Source organism: Phascolarctos cinereus, unplaced genomic scaffold (assembly GCF_003287225.1).
Source record: "Phascolarctos cinereus isolate Bilbo 61053 unplaced genomic scaffold, phaCin_HiC Scaffold_8;HRSCAF=390, whole genome shotgun sequence".
NCBI lineage: Eukaryota > Metazoa > Chordata > Mammalia > Diprotodontia > Phascolarctidae > Phascolarctos > Phascolarctos cinereus.
In genome coordinates, this window is record NW_027556291.1 from 801,146 (window position 1) to 823,871 (window position 22,726).

A 22,726-nucleotide genomic window follows, 5' to 3' on the forward strand; every position below is an offset into this window, starting at 1 on the left:
GTTGAGCTCGGCTCCTGCAGTGGCTTCTTGTGTTGGGGGCTGCAGGCCCTAGCTGTTTGCCACAAGGGACCTGGTGCTGTGCTGGGACCACAGGGACGGGGGCCTGCTGGGAAGGAGGGGAGTCTGGGATGGGGCAGGGCCGGGCTGGGGAAGGGCTGGCCACTCGTTTGCTGCCGTATTGGGGCAGCAGGGCCTTGGTCACTGAATTTGAGGCAGTTCGGGCAATTTCCTGCTTACTCCATCATCTTGCCTCCTGGAAGTCCCTGCATTCTGATAATGGATAAAGTATAGCCTTCCTTTTCCTGGTGCTCAGTTTCTTATCTGCAGAATGGGTGGGAGGATAGACACTTAAGGTCCTTTTGCCAGTCTGCAATCTATGACTGAACTGGAAACATTGGTATCTCCGAAACCCAATTGGCTTCTGCTCTCACTTGGCCCCACTCACTGGCCTCCTGCCCCTTCACGGTTGCTCCCCAGTAGCAGAGCTGGCAGAACTTTCCTTTGATGTTCTCAGCTCTGTGATTGGTGAAGGCTTCTGAGAAAGAGCTGGGGCTCTGAGTGGCTTGCAAGCTCCAGGAGTCCCCAGTTGGGATATGATAACCCCCAAAGCTCATCCAATTCCGGCTTGGAATGCCTGGCCACATGCGTCCTCCCATGTTCAGTTTTAGGAAGAACATGGGTAAGAGGAAGGCGACCAGGATGAGGAAGGGCCTGAAGACCATGCCAGATGACAATCAGTGAGGGAACTAGGAACCTTGGCCAAGCACACGGGTGTGGGTGCACATTCTGGACTAGGAGTATGGCTGACCCAGGAGGCAGATCAAGGGCAGGAAAGCTGGCCCCAAGTGGAAGTGGCTCCCTCATGACGTAGTGGCAGTGCACTGACCACTTGGCTGTGTTGTCTATCATGGGTTGGACTGGCTGTTGTTGAGGCCTCCTCATGACCATCATGGGAATTCTGTGATTCTATTTCATTGAATCTTACAAGCACTCTTTGAAGCAGAGGTCCTCATTATGGGGTTTCCAAGGCCCCTATTAAACAGATGAGGAAACTGAGGGCTTTTACTGAAGGGTGACTTGCCTCTGGGCACGCAGCTCCTTGGGAGGTAGTATGGATTCTGGGAGGCCAGATCTGGGCTTTGCATTGATTTCATGGGGCTCCCAGATCACTCTTGAGGTGTGGCCTGACTTAAGCTCACAGGCAAACACAGGAGCTCTTTACCATTTGTTAACTACCAAGAGACAATACTGGAGTATTGGCACAGACCAGCGCTATGGAACAGTCACAGCCAGGAAGGAACTTCAAGGTCTCATCCTCCCAGATTCTGCCCACGGCCATGGCCAAGCTGTTCCCCCAGCTGCAAGGCTGAGGAGGCTTACCTGCCAGGATCTTAGGAAGCTCCAGCAGAGCCCCCAGCCAGGATTCAGGTTGGCTCGTCTAGATTGCTAATATTTCTGTTGGATATTATATCTAGATATTATAATATTATGTGTAGACAAACAGATTTCTGTAGCCACGTAGTATCTAACATAGCAACATGGCAAAGAAAAATTATTGGCTAAACCAAAAGAGAGCAAAGAAAGAGGGAAAGGGCCCATCTGTACCCAAAATCTTGTTAGCAGCTATTTGTGCGGTGGCAAAGTACTGGAAACCAAGGGAACGCTTCCCAGACTTCCTGCTCTGTGAGGACCCTCAAAAGCTTACCAGCTGCAGTTGCACTCAGGCCTAGGATGGGGGTCTGTGCCTCAAAAGGTTTCTCTCTCTTTCTCTCTCTCTCTCTCTCTCTGTCTCTCTCTCTCTGTCTCTCTCTCTGTCTCTGTCTGTCTCTCGATCTCTCTCGTCTTTCTCTCCCTCTCTTATCTCTCCTCACTCTCCTCTCTCTCTCTGCCTCTCTCTCTGTCTCTCTGTCTCTGTCTCTCTCTCTGTCTCTCTGTCTCTGTCTCTCTCTGTCTGTCTCTCGATCTCTCTCGTCTTTCTCTCCCTCTCTTATCTCTCCTCACTCTCCTCTCTCTCTCTGCCTCTCTCTCTGTCTCTCTCTCTCTGTCTCTGTCTCTCTGTCTCTGTCTCTGTCTCTTGTGCTCCCCCTGTTTTGGCTGTTGTCTCAGTGTTGGGAACAGGCCTTACCTGCTCAGGCTGCCCAGCCCCAGCCCTCATATTAGGGCCCCCTTTCCAACCTCTGGTGGGCTGGTTTCACTCCAGCACTGTCAGAGTAGGAGCATCAGAGGGTGCTACCTCACAGGAAGCAGCCCTCTCCTCCCCACAGCCTCTCCCACTGGTCAGTGATGCTGGAGATGCTTGTAAGAAGCCACAGAACCTTGAATTCTACTAAAAGAGCAAAATCCCAAAAATCCAGGAGAAGACTCACATTGATTTTGACTTTGTTTGTGTTCCTGGGCAAATGGTCGTAATTAGTTACGTTCCAGCCTTTGAGAGGAAGCTGGGAAGACCTCTTGGGAGGCTCTTAATAAATGCTCATTGACTAAGTGACTGGCCTTGAGCCACAGCAATCATTAAGTTATGAAAAATCTTGGAGTCTAAAAACAGGGTTTTTGGACTAGTCAGTATCTTTTTTCTCTTCTTTTTTTCTTTTTGCTAGCCAATGGGGGTTAAGTGAGTTGCCCAGGGTCACACAACTAGTAAGTGTCAAACGTCTGAGGTCACATTTGAACTCAGGACCAGTCAGTATCTTGTCATATGTATAAATGCTAATGTTAGAAAAGAATAATGGAGCTTATATAATGCAAAAGCAACTGGTTACAGTAAACAACAATAACAACATTTTTTAAAGAGTTAAGGACCTCGAGCAGAATTTGAATCAGTGACAAAATACTAGTAGGAAAAAAAGCAAACAAAAACTGTCCCCAAAGGGGATACTGGGGTCTATAACCAGAAGCACAATTTGTAGAAAGCATAGGTCAGACTTGTTCCTAGCCACATGAAAGTCAATGATCAAGCTGCTGTCTCTAACTGAACAAAATGATCATGAGGGCTGAAGGCAGAGAATGCTTTGAGGCCCTGCTCAGCCAAGAAAGTCCAACAAAATTCAAAATGGGCATTAGGCAGCCCAAGAGGAGAAACATTTGTTGAACTTGAATCAGAAGAGGAAATCAAACTCACATTGTAAAAAGACAGAGAAACTCTGAGAGACTGAACTTTCCAAGCGTTCCAGTCAAGCCCCATGGCCGTGGAGTGGGTGTTGAGTCCACTGGGCCAGACAGTGCCCACCCTGCCAGTGAGGACTTTGGAAGTCTCCCAGGACTTCCACTGGGCTGGAACAAGGAAGAAATTGGTCCCCTTTGTGCAGGGATAATATTCCAGGTGAAAGGAGCCACGGAACAGGAAGTAGCAGAAAAGGCTGTAAAGAAACACAAGGAGAGACAAAAGCAAAGGCCCAGGTGCATTGAAATTGTCGAGTTTGCCCTAATGGCTCCTTAAGACAGCCCTGGGAGAGGAGCTGGCCTGGTGCGGCTGTAGTGACTGCAAGGCCTTTGGAAGAGTACAGCAGGCCACTCTGTGTGTGTGTGTGTGTGTGTGTGTGTGACAAAGTTACTCAAAAGGTATTTATGTTTTTTTCTCATCCTGCCATCCCGTCCGTAAGTACACATCAAAATGACACCAGACAGGTGAAAGTCCCATATGCGACTTGTGCAGACGCCCTGTTCTATCCCCCCTTCTTGGATTCGGTACCAGGAAATGATGGGATGCGGAGGCTGGAGCCCTGTTACACAGGTGCTCCGGGAAGCAGCGGGGGAGGGAGGAACATGGCAGGGATGTTTAATCAAACAGTGCACAGCAGTGAGGGACGTGGCTAGAAAGGGAGGGCGTCTGGACTGACCATCATAAGTGGCCCACGGAGATTGCTGACTCCTGGTCAACTTGAACTGTTTTTCTTTTTTTCAAAGAAACAAACCCCCAAACAATGCTGAACCATTCTACGATGCCAGCTGGTGCTCGCTCTCAGTGAAATCGTGATTATTTCCAAAACTTCAGGTTCAGTGTTTTTGAACGCAGACAGAGGTTCCCCTGCAATGTAATAACCAATCTGGCTAAGGCTGAGAAGAGCTTTTCTCACAGCGTTTTGGGTGTAAGTTTAAGTGAAAGGGTAAAGCAGGTTTTTAGGAAAAAGCAGGTTCAAGTGTGTTCAGTGTTGCTCTCATAACGCATTGCCTGGAACGCTGTTTGAGATACATGTTGGGAGACATGCTTTTTGCTTGAACAAATCTAAGAACTGAGTCTGCCAGTGAAAAGGGAAACCCAGAACACTCTGGTTCTGCGGCCTTTTGTCTTTCCTTTAGTCTCCTCCGAGGCATGTAGTTTTAACCTTTTTTTTTTTTAAGTTAATGGGAGGGGCAGCTAGGTAGTGGACAAAGCGGCCCTGGAGTCAGGAGGACTTGAGTTCAAATTTGGCCTCAGACACTTACTAGCTGTATGACTATAGGCAAGTCACTTCTTCCCGAATGCCTCCAAAGTAAAGAAAATGAAGTTAACGGGGCCCCATTTTGAGATATAATATGGATACTTTCAGATGCGGGTCTTGGTGTTTGTATTAAATTCTGAGGCCTCGCTTGAAATCATTCACTGGATTTTGATTTCCTTTCAGTTGTATTGCTCTAAGTGAACTTGTTAAAGAAATAGAGAAAGAAAGCCAAGCAAACTCCGGAAAGCACCAGCGGCTCCCAGGAAACACAAGTTTCATCTGCACAGCAACAGGGCAGGACTTTTGGCTGGTGAGAGACTTAGGCAAGCTTGTGCAGGGGACATGGCCTGAGAGGGAGGGGCTCCCATTGCCCCCATTTTACAGTTGAGGAAACTGAGGCAGGCAGAGGTGAAGTGCCTTGTCTAGGAAGTGTCTGAATTCCAGTCTTTAGGTCTCTAGGCCTGGGTCCACTGTGCTACCACCTTGGAGCCCCTAAACATGGCTACAGATGATGTTGGAAGCTAATTAGTCCCAAAGTCACACAGAAGAGCTCTAGTCCAATCCCCTCATTTTACAGATAAAGAAACTGAGGCCCAGAGAAGAGAAAGGACTTGGCAAGGGTCACTTAGGTGGCAAGAAGCAAAGTCTACATTGGAACCCGGTGCTCTTCCCATTTGACAAAGCTGCCTCCTAAGTGTTTGATGAATGAATCAATGAATATATTGTTTATACCTAGTGAGGAAAGCAAGGAAAAATCTTCTTGAAAAGCCCCTCCCCTTTTGGACACCCCCCCCAAAAGCCCCCCCAAAACAAAAACCAACCACCTCTGGCACTTTCTGTTGGTTCCATAAAGGACAGAACCAAAGTGAGATGTCTCGGCAAGGCTGCAGCAGCGGCAGGGCCAGAGACCAAGCAGAGGCCAAGCAGCGACAAAGAAAGGGTTTCTGGGGCTGGAGGGGTCGGTGCCCTGCAGCACGCCCCCTGCTGGCGGATGCCACAGGAAGCCGAAGCCAGAGTCAAGAGGTCCCGGGTGCCAGAGGCAGCGAACATGGCCATAGGGTTTGCCATCATTTCCCACATATGATCCACGTCACATCGCTTGCCTGGGGGAGGAGTGGGAAAGAGGGGGAGAACTGGGAATGCAAAATTTTCAAAAATGAATTTTTTTACGTGTAATAATTGGGAAATATTTAACAAAATAACTTTTTATATATCCAGCTTGTCCAAACAGAATGCAAGCCTTCCAAAGTAAATGAAACATTTCTACACACACCAAGGGGCCTGGTCAGTGGGGCTCCATGCTGAGAATCTGGGGAGCCTGCTTCAAAGGAGGCCATTCCAGAAAGGTTACCTTAGACTGGGAGCCTGTGACGATAAGGGAAGATCTTTCCTAGGAAGGACGGAGGGTCTGGGGAAGAAAGATAATGAGCTCTTTTTCAGACATTCTGGATTTAAGATGTCTACTGGACATCTAGTTTGGGATATCCAACAGGCAGTTGGAGATGTGAGACTGGACATCCAGAGAGAGGTTAGAGCTGGACCGGTAGATTTCAGAATCATGAGCATAGAAATGATCATTAAAACCATGGGAGCTGATGAGATCCAAGTGAAGTCATACAAAGGGAAAAGAGCAAAGGACTCAGGACAGAGCCTTGGAGGACACCAATGGTTAGCGGGCTTGGCCTAGATTAAAATCCAGCAAAAGAGACAGAGAAGGAGTGGTCAGAGAAGGAGGAGGAAAACCAGGATTGGAGGGTGTCCTAGAGAGAAGAGAGTTTAAGGAGAAGAGGGCAATTGAGCTTAAGAAGGATGAGGCTTGAAAAAAGGCCACTGCATTTGGCCATTAAGAGATCAGTGGGGGGGGGCAGCTAGATGGCACCTAGATGGCACAGTGGATAGAACTCTGGCCTTGGAGTCAGAAGGACCTGAGTTCAAATCTGACCTCAGACACTTGACACTTACTAGCTGTGTGACCCTGGGCAAGTCACTTAACCCCGACTGCCTCATCAAAAAGCAAAAAAAAAAAAAAAGAGAGAGAGATCATCAGAGTGATGAGGTCAGAGGTCAGACTGCAGAGAAGACAAAGAGGAGAGGAAGAGGAGTCACTGGTTGTATCTGACCTCAGGGAGTTTAGCTACAAAGGAGAAGAGAGATATGGGATGGTAGCTAGTGGGGATGGAAGGGTCAAGTGATGGGGCAGACGTGGGCATGTGTGGGGCAGGAGGGAAGCAGCCAGGAGACCAGGGGAGATTGAAGATGAGAAGTAGCAGAGATGGCAGAGGGGGTGATCTGCTGGAGGAGGTGGGATGGACAAGTAGAGGGGTAGCCTTGTTCAGGGGTAAGGTCAGTTCGTCGTGTGAGAGAGGGGTGAAGGAGGAGATGGGGGCAGAAGGCAAAGTGCCCAGCTGAGAGAGTGGGGGAGGGCGAGTCATTAAGAGAAGAAGAAAGGGTAGAATTGAATGTGGTCACCTTGGGTCAGAATGGGGAGAAGAGGAGGGGGTGGTCAGTGCAGGGGAGATGGCCTAGGAGAGAATGGAGGGCTCAAGGACCTGGAGGTCATGGTGGGAACTGCAGAGCTGTGGAGGGAGGGGAGCAGAAAATCAGCTGGGAGAGAGCATGGTCACTATGCAAGGCCGGCTACTTACTAGGGGGAGAAAATGTGTGTAATTTGCTTAGTTGTCCAATTGATGAGCACCCCCTTAATTTCCAATGTCTGGTTATCATGAAAAGAGCCAGGATATTTTTGTACATTTTTAAGACAAACTTTGAAAGAAAGAGTCAAGAATGAAAATTAATGTAATAGCCACACCTGATCCAGAGAACTGATGACGAGGGTCAGAAGGAGACACACATTTTGGGCCGTGGTCGATGTGGGAATCTGTTGGCCTGATTTGTTACAAGCATTTAGCTTTTCTTTCTTTTTCAGTTGGGGGTAGGGTGGGGTGGAAGGGAGAGAGAAAAGACTGTTAATTGGGGGGAAAATCGATTTTAAATATAAAATATTAAGCACATTTGTTTTTAAGTCAGTGCTAGCCCTCCAGGAGCTTAAATGTTCATGTAAATAGGTACCTAGAACTTATGTACAGACTAGATGGTAGGGAGTCTTAGTCAGGAAGGTTCCAAGGCTTCTTCCCCATAAGGCCATGCAGATCAGTCTCAAACTTCAGAAGCCAGATCTAGAATTTAAACTAGGAGATTCTAAGGAATAATGCACAAATATTCAAATATTTTCTCTCCCATTCACCTTCCCCCCTTCTCCCCCAAAGAAAAGCAAGACTCTTGTACTCTGCTCCCCCACTTCCTTTTTATGTCCACGTCCACAAATGTCTCTGTCAGTCTGTACCTTTCGACCTCCCATTCCCGGCAGCCAGCGAATGGCCAGCTCGGTCTCCATCAGTCCTCTGGAGTGGTTGTTGGCTATCGAAATGAGCAGGGTTCTGAAGGCTTGCAAAGGACTCGCTGGTTTAGCTACTCTGAGCACAGGGGAGGTGGAGCTGTGAAATGTGCCGAGTTTGGAGAGCCGCCCAAAAGGTCACTGGACTGTATGTGCCACTAGTAGGTCTATATCCCAAAGAAGATCAAAGAAAGACAAACGTACAAGAACATTTTCAAATGTGTAAATACTGAAATACGTACACGAATACGTATATTATATTATTATAGTTTTTTTGTGGTAGCCCAAGATGGGAAACTAATGGGGATTGGCTAGATGAATAGAATGGACACTTGCTGTGCTCTAGGAAATCTCTAGGGGCAGTTAGGTGGTGCAGTGGATAGAGCACTGACCCTGCAGTTAGGAGGACCTGAGTTCAAATGCAGCCTCAGACACTTTTAACACTTACTAACTGTGTGACCCTGGGCAAGTCACTAAACCCCGATTGCCTCAAAAAACAAAAAAATCTCAAGCTCACTACAAAGCTCACCGCGAGTCTGAAAGAAGAAATGATGAAGGGAAAATGCAAAAAGAGCCAAGCATCTTCGGCTGTGGCTCCTGCCAACTTGGGCTTGGCTGAGATACAGGGCAATATGGTGTGGGTGGAGGGTGTTTCTCTTTTAAAATTTCTTCCATAGGTAAAGGGAAGTGAGAGGGACGAATTAATGACAATCCTTGTTAATTGAAAAAAAGATTTTAAAAAACCAAGTTTTTTGTTGTTAGTGTATAAATTGTCTGATTGGTTCGTTCAAAGCTTTCCAGGTTTCTCTGGAACCATCACTTCCCACGCTTCTTTTATTAGATTTTCACTTCCAAATTTCCTTGCTTCCCCCTTCTTGTCCCCTACCTATGGAGAAGGCAAAAACAAGAGCCATTCCAAACTGTGGAGCCCCGCAAAACCAGGAAAAGAAAGGAAGGGAAGGAGGGACAGAAGGAAGGAAAGAAGGTTGGAGGGAGGTGGAAAGAAAGAAAAAGAAAGAGCAGGAAATATACCCCAATCTGCCCTTTCTGGAGGTGAGCAGCAGTTTTCGTCGGGACTCCTCTGGAATGCTGGTTGTAGTAATTGGAGTTCCTAAATCTCTCAGAGTTATTATCTTCACAATTTTTCTATAATTGTAGAAATTGTTCTCCTGATTCTGCCGCCTTCCCTTTGAATCAGTATCTACCAATCTTCCCAGGTTTCTCTGAACCCATCCCTGTTCATCGTCTCTTACAGCACAATGGCATTTTATCAGATCTGTATACCAGAACTTGGTCAGCCGTTCCACAATGGATGGCGTCTCTTCACTTTCCAATTCTTGGCCACCGCAAACAGAGGTGCTAGAAATATCTTGGTAGCTGAGTCCTTTTCTTCTTTCTTTGATCTCTTTGGGGGGGGGTGGTACAGATCTGGTAGTGGTACCACTGAGTCTAATGCTGTGCACAGGCTAACAGTTCCAAACTGGCTTCAAGAAACAGAGTAGTTCACAATTCCACTGCCCATGCATCTGTGCATCTGTGCATCTGTGTGCCTGTTTTCCTGCAGAGCCTTCTGCATTTGGCATTTTCCTTTTTGCCAATTATTTTTTTAACGTCAACTTTGGGTGAGGCATGGCCTCAGATTGGCTTTGATGTGCATTGCTCTCATTATTACCCTTTTGGAGGTTTTTTTTTTCACGTGGCTATCAATGGTTTGGATTTCTTCCCCCTTATTTTTCTTGCCTTTTTTTTTTGGCAACATGGCTAATGTATGACTTCATATATATAATGGCCGTTTCAACAGATGAGGAGGGGGTGGAGGGAGGGAAAGAATTTGGAACTCAAAACAAAAATTAAACATAAAATAAAGAAAAATTAACTTGAAGTTTTTAAAAAGAAACGAAAAGAAAAATGTCCCTCAGGTCAACCTTGACATAGACATTCCAGGGGAAGTGGCAGCTGGGGGCCTGGCACTCACTGGAGCGTGCCACTGAAGCTGCCAGCAGAGGTTACTGATTGACTCCCGACTGGCAGGGCATAACTGAAGGATGGAACCAGGGTGCCTGAGAGGGAATTGTGGGAGCCGGGGGCACCTTTCAGCTGAGAATGCATCAGCCCCATTTTCTCCATTACTTTCTTAAATCACTCCACGAATCAATAGAGCCTCGGCCTTGACCTTGGAGCCTGACGAAAACCTGGCTGTGGTTCTGACGCCCAGGACGTGTCCAAATCTTTGTACTGTTTGAAGCTGGTTCACAAGATAGGCTGGGCTGGGCTGGGCTGGGCTGGGCTGGGTTGGGGGGGCGGGGGAAGGAGTCCAGGCTTGGGCTGCAGCTGCCCTCTCTGGGTGACCAAAAAGGGTGAGGGCCAGTGCTTGGCCTGCAGGGGGCAGACAACAGCACCAAGAGCACACAGACCAATGGGAGGAAAGGTCTTGCCCAAGAGGGCACAAGAAAGGGGTCTTTGGCCCAGTTGGCCATTTGCCCTCCTCAGTAGACGTCCCAGATACTGGCCTATGTTTTAGTCACGTTGCCCCTCCCAAGTCCTGCTGCAGTGACTTGGGAAGTTCCTTCTTTTCCTTTCCTAATGCCCTCCTCACCAGTGCCTTGTGCCTTTCTCTGGGAAAGCTTTGTTGACCTAGAAATAGCTGGTCACAAGCTGCCTGGAGGCCCTAAGGGACTCCTGAAAAGAAAACTGAAGACAATGTGCATGAGCTGAGCTGGGGTCCTGGGGCTTCAGTATTTGGAGTGGATACATGAAGCCAGCAGTAGTGACCCCAGACAGGCAGCTTGGACTTGGAAAGAGAAACACTAGAAACGCTGTACAATTACATTGGCCAAAGCTGCTCTCTCTTTTCTGGAGCAGCTGGAGAACGAGGCTAGCCCACAAGGAATGAGGTCCTGGTGGTGGATCCCTTTAGGCTCTGCCCAAATGCAAAGGGCCCAGTGTGTAGCCTTGTCAAGCCGCTGAGGGCAGCATGCCTACAGGCCTAACCCAAATCCTCATGTTCATTGGCAGTCTAGGAATGCAGAAGGTGCTTGCTTCTGTCTTCAGTAGTGAGGGGCTGGGAGGAGAGGGGGGCAGGGCTCTAATTCCTGAGGCCCCATCAGCATGTTTGCCTCAAGGACTGGGGGTTGCTTGACTTCATTAGGTTTGAGAAGAGAGCAGGTATTTATTATGTGCCTACTGTATGCCAGGCCCTGTGCTAAGTACTTTACAAATATTATTTAATTTGATCTTTGCCATAACTCTTGGAGGTGAATGCTATTATCCCCATTTTTACAAGTGAGTAAATTGAGGCAGATGGAGATCCAGTGACTTGCCTAGGGTCACACAGCTAGGAAGCATCTGAGGCTGGATTTGAACTCAGATCTTCCTCACTCCTGTTAGGTGTTCCAGCCACAGAGTAACTGAGCTGCCTTCTAGGTCTTCTGCAGTTCCCCTTCAACACTTCGCAGCTTTTTTGCTGGGTTCCTTAGGAAAGTGCTCAATGTGCCTTTCCTCAGGAAAAGTTCAGATACCAGCAGGATGAGGCCCAGGCCCCAAAGAGATCAAAGAGGAAAAGTCCTCATTTGTACCAAAGTGTTTACAGCGGCTGTTTGTGGTGCCGAAGAACTGCAAACTGAGGGGGTGCCCCTGCTATCGGACAACTGAACAAGCTGTGTAAGAAATGTGAAAACTATAATTCGGGTTATATTATGAGAGTGCTTAAGGGTATGAACTTCAGAGAGGACTAAGTGAAGAAGTCTGTAGTGGGGAGTCATCCTCTTCTCCCACATCTACAGGGAGAAAAGTTAGGGTTTAAAGGACCTGCCTCCAATCCGTGCCAAGCCCCACAGCTCCAGAGGCCTTGCTCTTCGGGTGATTTCGGGGCTGCGAGCAGCCCATGGGGAGATGTGGGGTGGGGGTAGGGCAATCAGGTCTGCAAGGAGGAAGTGGTCCTTAAAGCTGCGCAGAGCCCAGAAAATTTGGTATTCCAGGAGGACTCCAGTCCAGGCCTGGGTCACAGCGCGTGCAAGGCACGGAGAGCAGAGATGGAGCCGGGGCAGTGGGAGGAACTGCCGATTTCAGGAAGAAGCCGGCGAGGCAACAAGTCTGGGAGGCCCAGCGGGCAGAGGGGCGGGGCAGGGACGCAGCAGCGGGAGGCTCAGCCCACTGATTGGGCCGGAGTGGGGGACATGCAAACTAGGCAGTCGCCAGGCAAGGTTCTGACTCGAACTCTGCCGCCCCCGCTGCCCCCGCCCCCACCCCGGGGGGGGGGGGAAGGAGGAGGCGGAGCGCAGGGCCGAATGCGGCTGGCCATTGGAGGAAGAACCGGCCTTTTTCCGCCAATTGGCGGAGCCGGCTGCGAATTGGTTAGTGGCCCCGGCGGCCAACCAATGGCTGATGGTCTCGGCGCTGTCCCCGCCCCTAGAGCGCTCTTAGCCGCGTCCTCGGTGCAGAACCCGGCAGCTCGGCTCAGTCAGCCCTCCCTCTCTGGCTGGCTGCCCGCCCACCCGGGCCGGGACGCCGCCAGGGACGCCGCCAGGGCCGCCGCCAGGGCCGCCGGCGCCGCCAGGGCCGCCACCGCCGCGGCCCCACCCCCGGCCCCAACCCCGGCCCCGCCCAGGCCCCGCCCGCGCGCTGTTCTCGCGCGGCTCGGGGCTTCCCTCGCCAATGTCCTTAGCGCTCGGGGGGGGGAAGATGGCGGAAAATTTAAAAGGTGAAGTGGAGTGGGCCGGCCGGCTAGCCCGGCCCGAGCCAGGGCGCGGGCACGAGGGCGGGAGTGCGCGGCCGGACCGCAGCCTGGCCGGGGCGGGGACGCGCAGGCCGGAAAAGGCTCTGCTGACCAGGGAGGGGGGGCGCCTCGTGGCGAGGCCGCGGGCGGGGACCCCGTAGCGCGGGCGAGCGCCCGACGCGGCCCTGAGAACCGCCAGCCCAGTGCGGCGGGGGGCCGAGGGAGACGGAGCCCTGGGACTAGGAAAGAAGGCGGGGAGCCCTGGAACAGGAATGAGGGGACCATAACTGACAGGAAGGGGTGACAATATCTAACAGGGATAGGGGGGCAACGTCTGACAGGAAAAGGCCATTCCTGACAAGAATTGGGGCCGATGCCTGACAGGAATGGGGGGCCAGTGTCTGACAGCGGGGATAATATTTGACAAATGGAGGGTCACTGACAGGAGTGGGGGTTGTGTGACGAAATGGGGGTGATGTCTGAGAGGAATGGGGGGGGTAAATACTGACAGGAAAAGGCCATTTCTTTTTTCTTTCTTTTTTTGAAAAGGCCGTTTCTGACAAGAATCTTACAGGAATTGGGGGGGGCAGTGTCTGACAGGGCCTTTGAGGAGAAGTCTTAAAGAAATCGAGGGATCTGAGGGAAGGCAAGTTGCAGGAAAGAGCCCTGAGAGGACATGTCTGACAGAAACGGGGAGCAGTTTAAGAGTAGACAGCAGCAGGAATGGGAACTAAGAGAGAGATGCCTTAGAAGAATGGGTGGGGCATTGATCAGGAAGTGCCTGGCAGAAATGAGGGGCTCTGAGGGGGAGATGTCTCAGTGGAATGGGGCATGGGTTTAAGCAGGAAGTACCTGATAGGAATTGGAAGATTTGATAGAAATGGAGCGCTCCAAGGAGTTGTGGGACATAAAGGGGGCACTTTGAGGGCATGTTGGATAGAAAAGGGGAACAGTTTGAGGGGAGATATCAGACAGGAATGGGAATGACTGAGGGAAAGATGTCTGAGAGGAACGGGTGGGGCTTGGAGCAGGAAGTGCCTAATAGAAATCCCTAGCCATGCCGGGGATGTGTGACAGGAATAGAGCTCAGAGGGGGACATGTAAGAAACCTCGCGGACTCTGAGGTTGAGGTGTTTGACAGAAATGGGGGTACTGTGAAGGGAAGAAGTCTGACAAATAGGCAGGTGCATTTTATGGAACATGTCTGGACAGGAATGGGCAGGACTCTGAGGGAAAGATGTCTAGGAGAGATGGGGTGGGGCTTGGAGCAGGAAGTGGCTGCCAAAAATGGGGGGATCAGAGGGGATACATGTGACAGGTATGGGGAGCTCTGAAGAGAAATGTCTGATGGAAAGGAAGGATGGTTTAAGGTTATACGTCTGAGAAGAATGTGCAAGACGACGGGAAGAGATGTCTGAGCAATAGAAGGGGACATGGAGTCAGAAATGGAGGCACTTTGGGGGACATGTTTGATAGGAATGGGGCTCTGCGGGGATGCCTAAGATAAAGGGGAGAGTAGTTTGATGGGAAAGAAAATGGACAGGACTAGGGGAGAGACAAGAGTGGGCTTTGGGGCTGGAAGTGTGGTAGAAAAGGGGGGATGTATTTGACAGCAGTGAGTTTGATAGGAATGGGCAGAACTGAGGGGGAAATGTCTGACAGAAAGAAGGGAGCTCTGAGGGGACATCCAACAGAAAGGGGGTGCCTTGAGAAGATGGCTGATGAGAACAGGGGCCCTAAGGGGGAGATGGCTAATATGAATTTGGGGACCCTAAGGGGGCTGTATCTGACAGGAACAGAGGGACGCTAGGGAGGAGTAGGAAGAACACATCAGACACGAGTGGGGAACTCCTGGGGGGACATGTCTGAGAGGAATGAGGCACTCTGAGATATGTCAGAAATTGGGGGGCACCATGCAAAAATGTTGGACGGCAGTAAGGGGATACCGAGGAGGCATGTCTGACAGGAATAGGAGGGATGTGCATGATAGCAATAGCAGTTCACTGAGGGGGAGATCTCAGAAGAGAGGGAAGTAAGCCTCCCTCACAGTTTGGGTGGAAGAGATCATCTGAGAGAGGTGAGCAGGGAGAGGCCTCAGGTGGGACGAGCTCAGAGAGGGGAACCCTGAGGGTTCTAAATGTTCTCCAGTTGCAGGCTGGAAGAGCCTTTGGAGATTTACTTGTCAGCCCCTCAGTTTACATATGAAGTTACTGAGTCCCAGAAAAGTTCCATAGTAGGGACTTGAAGCTAGGTGCCCTGACTCCAGGACCTTCATTTCCTTTCCCTGCAGCACTATGTTGTGGGGGGAGGCTGGGGTATTCCTCTTCCTCTGGCCTTCCCTCAGTTGCCTCTTGTTCTGAGGAGAGGGGAGCCTGGGCCTCTTCACTGCTCTCCTGTTGGCCCAGAGCACCCCCCTCACAGCTTCTCTTGGGGCTTACAGACTGCAGAGTGTGTGGCAAATCTTCATGGAGCCAACTACAGGACTTGTGCCGGCTGGCCAAGACCTCCTGCCCTGCTCTTGGCATCTCCCGAAAGAACCTGTGTATCTTTGAGGTGGACTACCTGTGCAACTATAAGAAGGTCCGGGTAAGTCCCCTGGGGTAAGGGCAGCCTGGTTGGAGGGTGGGGTGCCTTATTCCTTCCCAGCTGACTCACAGGCCTTACAGGGGAACTGGATGGGAGTGGGTGCCGAGTGAGTGTCTGGAGGCCCTTGAAGGCACCCCCCACATGCTGTTCTCTGGCTCATCCTCCAGGAGCAAGAATACTACCTTGTGAAGTGGAGAGGTTACCCAGACTCTGAGAACACATGGGAGCCACGCCGGAACCTGAGGTGTGCCGGGATCTTGAAGCAGTTCCATCGAGACCTGGAGCAGGAGTTATTCCGCCGTAGTGGGAGGCGGCCCAGGGTCCGGCCCCCTCGACACCTGGATGCAGCCCTGGTAGATTTCCTAGTGCAGAAGGGCAGGCAGCGCAAGGCCCTGCAGCGTTGGGAGAGGGAGCTGAATGCCAAGCGGGCTCACAAGGGCCGCATCTCTGTGGAAAATGAAGTGGACTTACATGGGCCCCCCCAGGACTTCACATACATTAATGAGTACAAGATGGGCGAAGGGATCACCCTGAGCCAGATGGCCACCGGCTGTGAATGCAAGGACTGTCTGGACGATCAGGCCAATGGCTGCTGCCCAGGTGCATTGCTCAAGAAGTTTGCCTATAATGTCCAAGGCCAGGTGCGGCTGCAAGCTGGCCAGCCCATCTATGAGTGTAATGCCCGCTGCCGCTGTAGCAGCGACTGCCCCAACCGCGTGGTGCAGAGGGGCATCAGTTACAATCTGTGCATCTTCCGCACAGCCAACGGGCGAGGCTGGGGGGTCCGCACACTTGAGAAGATTCGCAACCACAGCTTTGTCATGGAGTATGTGGGTGAGGTAAGGCTAATGTGGACACTAAGGAATGCTTATTTCAGGGAGCCAGTGAATGCCTGTGGGCGTGGCTTTTCTGTGTGGCCCAGGGCAAGCTGTTTCTGCTTTCTTGACCTCAGTCTTGTTTTCTCTAATATAAGATCCATCCCACATTAACGGTCTTTGACAGGAAGTTCCCTAAGCCTCCTTCTAGTACTGGACCTCATCTCTAAAGAGCTGACTTCTTGCTGATGAACACAGTCATTCAGGTATCTGCCCCCACCCCAGTTCCCTCGGGGATTTTCCCTCTGTGGGTTTTAGTTACCCCTTTATCTGTTCAGCAGTGGGGTCAGAATCAATGGGCTCCAAGGCCCCTTCTACATCTTCCATCTGACATTTTGATGGAGGAGTTCAGCAAGTCTAAAAGGTTGGGAGCCCCAGATTTGGAAACAGTGTTACAGATATGTGGACCCTCTAAACTTTCTGGGTGACTCTGGATGAGTGCTTTCTGTGGGCGGGAATGTCAGTGGAGGGTATTTAAGCCCTCTTCTAGCCTTGGGTCCCAGAAGAAGTCCCAAGAGCTGTCCTTGCCTCCCTGATCAGCCAGTTGTGTGATCTCTGGGCCTCAGTCACCCACCCTGAGGTGGGGTGGAGTCAGTGATTTCTTGGCTGGGATAGGGTGGAGAATTTGCTCCAACTTGTGACTGAGGGACATGATCATTCACAGAGAATGCTAGGCTAAACTCTGGAGGCCTGGATTTGAGTCTTGGCCCTGCTTCTTACAAGCTCCATGACTAGCCTTTGGCGAGGCTCAAAAACACGAGGATTGGCTTTGCTAGATCTCCAAGCTTCTTTCTAGCTCTGTCCAGTCTGGGACCTGGCCAACCCTCATGGAGTCACACAGAGCTCACTTGGCCTCCCCAACTTATTTTGTGATCTCCTTTTCTGGGCCTCAGTTTCTCCTCTGATATAGGTCAGGGGGGGTTTTAACTGGATGATCTCTCTAAGCCCCCTTCCACTTCTACCATTCAATAACATGGGTGCAGCATGTTGAAAAAAAAAGATGGTTAACCCCTGATTTAGGCAACATAGTGGATTTCCTTAATCTCCTAGTGCCCCGTGTGACTCAAGGTTAGTCTCTTTCCTACTCTGGGCCTCAATTTTCCTCATATCTGTAAAACCATAAGATGTGACCAGAGGGTGAGGGTGTGTAGCCTAGAGAAAAGACTTTCTTGGTGGGACTCAACTGTCCTAAAGGAGCAGGTTTACTCTTGAGTGGCAGGAGCCCTGTGTTTTGGGCACTGCTGGAGAGTGCTAGCCAAGAAGACCTGGGCCCAGCAGTTACTTGGGGGCCATACTTGTGAGATGGGTGCCTAGAAGCTGCCTGTGGAGAAACTGGGGATGCTGAGGAGGGGCTCTGGCCAGGCCTTGAAGGGAGGAAGAGTTGGGATAGGGCCTCACTGATAGGCTCCCTAGAGGTGGATTCCAAGAGCAGGTTGGGGCAAAGGAAGTAGAATCAAAAGAGTAGACTGCTGATTCAGAAGCTCCTTGGGTAGGTCTGAAAAGGAAGGAAAGTGACCCTTAAATACCCAGCCAGGTGCCTTGGGCAGACTGGGTCCCCTCGCCCAGGGTCTAAGAGGCAAGACTAGGACTTGGGAGGTGGCATGCATCCAGGGAGACAGATTTAGGCTTTCAAATGATCACAACTATCCAGAAATGGAGGAAGGTACTGCTTCAGGACGCCCCCTAAGGATGTGTAAAGAGGAGCAAGAGCCTGTCCTCTGCCAAAAATCCTTCCACCTCTGTTGTTTCTATGGGTCTCAGACCCTCCCTGGGTTATCTTGGAGGTTAAGTGAGATGACCTAATCTGCTCTAGAAATGGTAGTCGTTTGACTCTGACTTAAGCTCCCCTGATTCTGGAATCCTCAGATCATCACCTCTGAGGAGGCAGAACGGCGTGGGCAGATCTATGACCGGCAGGGAATCACCTACCTTTTTGATTTGGACTACGTGGAGGACGTCTACACAGTGGATGCAGCCTACTATGGGAACGTCTCCCACTTTGTTAACCATAGCGTAGGTGGCTGGGGGGTAAGGGTGGGTCCACACTGGCCCCTCCCTTCTACCTCCTCCACGCTGATCTTTGCCCCTCTTTCTTCTGGGCAGTGTAGCCCCAACCTTCAGGTCTACAATGTCTTCGTCGATAATCTGGACGAGCGCCTACCACGAATTGCCTTTTTTGCCACCCGAACTATCTGGGCAGGCGAGGAGTTAACCTTTGACTACAATATGCAAGGTTGTGCAGGTGTTGGGGGGGGGGAAGCAGAACTATTTGGGGGAAGGGGAGGGGTTGGTATGATGGGGCACCATTGAATTTGAGGCCTAGATGTGCCTTCAGTGATCAGGCTTGGATCTTGAGAGTTGGGGAGGGGGAAAGAAGACCAAGGGCCTGGGGAGATTCCCCCCCCCCACCCCCACCATAAGAGGGGCGGAGATGAAGCTGCTGAGCTGAGCAGGGCAGAGCCCAGGAGGTCAATGACATGTCAAAGACATCTGGGCCCTGACTCCTTTGACCAAGCCCTCTTTTCACAGTGGACCCCATAGATGTGGAAAGCACACGTATGGACTCTAACTTCGGTCTGGCTGGTCTCACAGGCTCTCCCAAGAAGCGGGTGCGGATTGAGTGTAAATGCGGAACCGAATCCTGCCGGAAGTACCTCTTCTAGTACCTGTCACCTTCGTTTTCAAGACAGCCCAGGACAAAGTTGTGGGCTAGCACAATGGCTCCCCTGGGCTCTTGACCTACCTTTCAGGGCAGCAAAATGACTGCCCCCCCCCCCATTTCCCTTGGGCTGCGGGGGAGGGGGGGTGGTATCCAGAGTTTACCTGTCCCAGTCCCTCACCCTCCTCTCCCAGTTTGCACTTCAGTTGAGTTCACATGTTTTGATGATAGTTTTTCAGTCCCCTGCAGGGGGTGCTTGGGAAGTGGATCCATCCTTTTTCCCCAAGAGGTTGCTATGTTTAGCTCATCACATTTGTTTTCAACAGTTTCCTTTGGGCTGTTTCTCAGCTTATAATACATTGATTTGTGTTCTTTATCCGGTCTTTGTCTCACTGCTTCCTCTTGCGGGGTGGGCTCCTGGCTGGGGAGGGGAGGGGAAGGGAGCGAGAGTAGGCCTCACTTCTTTAGGTCATCTCCCCTAGCCAAAAGGGGGGACATAGGAAGGCACAGTGGTCACCGGGCATGGATTTTTATTATTTACAAAGCTCCTCCCCACTACTGCTACTGCTGTGCCCATCCCTAGTTCACTGAGACCGTGTGCCTGGCCTAGGCCTGGGCCCTCCTTCAAGGTAGGCAATGGCTACTTTTGCTCTCGTCGCCACGCAATGGCTACTTTTGCTCTCGTCGCCACACAATGACCATCCCGCCAGCATCACTCGAGGCCAGAAGGCTCTCATCACAGTTAAAACTGACATCCAGCACAGCAGCGCTGTGGCCCTGCAGTTTGTTGACGATGGCCCTGGTGGCCCGTTCCACATCAAAAAAATAGACACACATGTCCTCACTGCCTGTGACTGAGAGCAGATGGGGAAGGGGAGTGGAATGAGAGAAAGAAGAGTCAGCAGAGGCAGAGTTCTCATCCCCACCCTCTCTCCAACGTTCTGCAAGCCCCTGAGCTCACCTACACAGGCCCCCTGGCGGAAGGACATGAGGGGACAGAAGATGCTTCGAATAGGGTGCAGGCTCTGTTCAATTGGGAAGCTCCTCTTCAGCTGCAGAGTGCCCTCGTTATCCACCACTCTGTAGGAAAGAGGTGGGGTGGGGGGCTAGGGTTGGCCTTCACAGTCTCACAGAATAAGAATTCACTCAGGGGACTCAGGAGGGAAAAAGGCCCTGACAGAAGGGGCCGCCCCTCACCGGTACAGGAGTAGTTTGTTGATGCAGGCATTGATGAGCAGAGAGGGGTCACGGGCTTCCCGGCTGATCCAGGAACGTGCGCTGATACTAGTGATGGAGCTGCCCTCGTGTACCACCAACCGCTTGGCTTTGGTCAGCTTCCCTGTGTGGGCAGGGAGTCTTCTGAGTCCCTGTTCTTGGGGGGCTGCTCCCCTGGAGTTGCTCCCCTCCTCTTACCTGTAGCCATGTCAAAAAGGAAGGAGAAGACGCTGCCGCGATCATCCCCGGCCCATAAGATGTGTCCAGGTGAATCAAAGGACAGGGCCAGCACACGGCCGGTCAGCTTGCTGGAGCCGCCCTTCACTTTCTTGCCCGTGGAGATGTTCATGACGTGCACATTATGCTTCCCGTTGCCCACCTGGTGGAGAATGCAGGTCATGGAGCTCCTGCAGCCTGAGACTGGGGGACCCCTGAGAGATTCTCCTGCCTTGGGGCAGGGGGAGGAGGAAGAGGAGGATGGACAGCAAAGGAAAGTGTGGCAGAGCCCACGGGACACAATTGGGACACACCAGCAGAGACTCTGGGGCTCTAGAAACAATGCTGTTAACCCTGTCTTGGCCTTGGAGCAGGAGCCACAGCACCAAAGAAGTTTCCAGAAGGTTATTCTTCCACAGAGGATGGGCTCTAAAGCTCTTGGAAGCCAGGGTCAGTGCGGAGAGCACAGACACTTTATACATACAACCCAGTAGGTTCTAGGCAATGGGGTTAAGTGGCCTGCTCTGAGTCACACAGCTAGCAAGTATCAAGTGTCTGAGGCCAGATTTGAACTCAGGTCCTCCCGACTCCAAGGCAGGGGCTTTATCCACTGCGCCACCAATAGGTTCTTTTGACCTGCAAAAAGGACCAAAATGGGAGGAAGGACAAGGGACTGGACAGGAGCGGTAGGGGCACCTTACCACAGTGAGATTATTGTTGACTGGCTGGAAGGTACAGCAAAGCAGTTCAGCCCCATCTGGGTCAGGGATCTCCCGGATGCAGCGGCCATCCTCAGTGGCCCAGATGCGCATGGTGGCATCCAGCGAAGTGGACACAAGGACATCATTGGACAGGGACCAGGCAAAGTCAGACACGCCACGTGAGTGCCCACGGAGCACACGCAGGACCACAGGGGGGGCAGGTACCAGCTGGCACACAGAGATGCTGCCATCCAGGGAGCAACAGGCTAGCAGGTGGCGGTCATCATTGGCAAACTGGACCTTGGGAACTGGGGGAAATGAGGGAGAAGACATTTATTTCCCAAACAAGGAGTGTCAGGCCATGAGCCAGTCACTGGATTTTACTGAAGGAGGAAAGTAGCAGTTGAAGAATTGGGAAGATTTGACCCCATTAGCATTTTAAGCACCCAAACCTGGTGCTGTCGGGTAATGGCTTCCACATAGACTACCTAAAATTAAATTTTCCTTTCAGTGTTAAAGATGGTGAGGGAGGGGGAGGGAACAAGTATATATTAAGCACCTACTCTGCACTAGGCACTGGCTTACGAGAGAAGTGATGTGCCCCAAGTTCCATAGCAAAGATTTACAAAGCTCCCTCCCACTGGCTCTCACCAGCCTCATCCACATGCTGGTCAAAGACGTGGTACATCCCAGCAAAAGCATAGTTTTCACTCAGTGAAGTGTCCCCAGCCATGGCCCGGCTGGCCTCTGCCACTGATGTGGGTACGACACTGCCTGGGGTCCTAGTGTTAGAAAACAGGGTCAGGGGAGATAGATCATGAGGACCAGAAAAAGCAAGCCCCTCCACACCCAAAAAGGCAATCAAACCAAAGCCAATCCCCCCAATTCTTCTCCCTCACCGCTCATCATAGATGACCCGATTCATCTGGGCCTGCAACTGATAGGATCCACGGCTGATGGAGCGGCGGTGCCCTCGGGCCCCCAGAGACCGGGGGTCCTCATCAAAGTCCTGCCAGGCAGAGGGAGTCAACTTAAACCCTCAGCATTGGGGATCCCATTCTGGAGTAGGAAATTACCTTCTGTAGTTCAAGGCTAAGGCTATGGACTCTGGGAGCTGGGGGAGCAGAGTCAGCAGAGTCCTCCTACAGGACCCACCTCCATCCGATCCAGTGTGGTTCGACTGCTTCGGACAACACTGTTGCTGTAGGCCCGGAAGCTCCCTGGCTCCGACAGAGGCCCATAGCGCTGCCCCAACAGCTGGGCCCTCAGTTTTAGGTACTGCCTTCGAACGGCAGGCTCATGCCCTGCTTTGGCATTTTCTCTCAGCAGCTGGCTTCTGCGCCGGATGTATTGTGTCCGGAACTGTGGGAAGGTGGGTGTGCGGTATGCGTTGTACCTGAGGGGGGTAATAATGCTGGGGAAGGGAGGAGACTGCTATGTGCTGTCCCTTGGGGAGAAAGGGGGATCGATGTCAGGGCCGCGATCCTGGGGCTTGCGTGGGACCAGCCCTGACGATGAGGACAGTGGGCCAGCAGGGGGCTGGGGGGGTCCAGTCAGCACATGGAGAAGGGGGGGCCCTGGGGGAGGCACCAGTGTACAACAGTGGGATGGGCCACAGTGGGGGGGGCAGCCCAGGGCTAGAGAGGCCCAGCAGGGGCGTGGGGATGGGGGAGAGTTGGGGTCCTTTGGAAGGCATCTGGGAACATCAAGAAGTGGGGGAGCATGGGGGCATAATAGGAAGTGGGGAGGCTGGAGCCCGGCAGGGGGTTGGGGAAGGGGAATGGGGGTGGGGTTGGGGGGGCGGTGTGGGCATGCAAGGCAATATAAGACCTCACCTTGCATCCACAGCCAGCACCTGCTGCCAAACAGCGGCCATGCCCGGCCTGGCCGCTTTCTCCAAGGAGTCCGCCCGGGGTAGCCTGGGACCAGAGGGAACGGAGGGGAGGGA

General features: G+C 51.8%; 2 protein-coding genes across 10 annotated transcripts in view; one reads left to right on the top strand and one right to left on the bottom strand.

Annotated features, from left to right (window-relative positions):
* The first annotated feature begins 12,405 nt into the window (after positions 1 to 12,405).
* SUV39H1 (SUV39H1 histone lysine methyltransferase) lies at positions 12,406 to 19,022 on the top strand. 3 transcript variants are annotated; one of them, XM_020976585.2, is made up of 6 exons: positions 12,406 to 12,511; positions 14,967 to 15,112; positions 15,280 to 15,951; positions 17,854 to 18,000; positions 18,091 to 18,220; positions 18,517 to 19,022. In XM_020976585.2, the coding sequence occupies exons 1-6, from the start codon at positions 12,466 to 12,468 to the stop codon at positions 18,648 to 18,650; spliced, it is 1,275 nt and encodes a 424-aa protein (XP_020832244.1). In that variant the 5' UTR covers positions 12,406 to 12,465; the 3' UTR covers positions 18,651 to 19,022. The 3 variants fall into 3 exon arrangements, with proteins under 3 accessions (XP_020832244.1, XP_020832247.1, XP_020832246.1); XM_020976588.2 differs by having other exon boundaries at positions 18,580 to 19,022; XM_020976587.2 differs by having other exon boundaries at positions 14,967 to 15,106.
* A 137-nt stretch (positions 19,023 to 19,159) lies between these two features.
* Positions 19,160 to 22,726, bottom strand: part of WDR13 (WD repeat domain 13) — a 45,723-nt gene continuing 42,156 nt past the window's right edge. For 5 of the 7 annotated variants that reach the window (XM_078147727.1, XM_078147724.1, XM_078147726.1 and 2 more), the window contains 9 exons: positions 22,614 to 22,697; positions 21,934 to 22,192; positions 21,678 to 21,787; positions 21,430 to 21,560; positions 20,779 to 21,086; positions 20,060 to 20,240; positions 19,844 to 19,985; positions 19,608 to 19,726; positions 19,160 to 19,500 (listed from right to left, as the gene is read on the bottom strand). In XM_078147727.1, coding sequence (XP_078003853.1) covers positions 19,316 to 19,500; positions 19,608 to 19,726; positions 19,844 to 19,985; positions 20,060 to 20,240; positions 20,779 to 21,086; positions 21,430 to 21,560; positions 21,678 to 21,787; positions 21,934 to 22,192; positions 22,614 to 22,697 — 1,519 coding nt within the window. In that variant the 3' untranslated portion in view covers positions 19,160 to 19,315. The remainder of the gene's footprint in view (positions 19,501 to 19,607; positions 19,727 to 19,843; positions 19,986 to 20,059; positions 20,241 to 20,778; positions 21,087 to 21,429; positions 21,561 to 21,677; positions 21,788 to 21,933; positions 22,193 to 22,613; positions 22,698 to 22,726) is intronic. The other 2 variants (XM_020976582.2, XM_020976584.2) reach the window with 2 other exon arrangements.

Coding starts and splice junctions, on each gene's coding strand:
- SUV39H1 (XM_020976585.2), top strand. CDS start 12,466: ATGTCCTTAGCGCTCGGGGGGGGGAAGATGGCGGAAAATTTAAAAG. Junction 12,512..14,966: donor GATGGCGGAAAATTTAAAAG/GTGAAGTGGAGT, acceptor TGGGGCTTACAG/ACTGCAGAGTGTGTGGCAAA. Junction 18,001..18,090: donor CCCACTTTGTTAACCATAGC/GTAGGTGGCTGG, acceptor TCTTCTGGGCAG/TGTAGCCCCAACCTTCAGGT.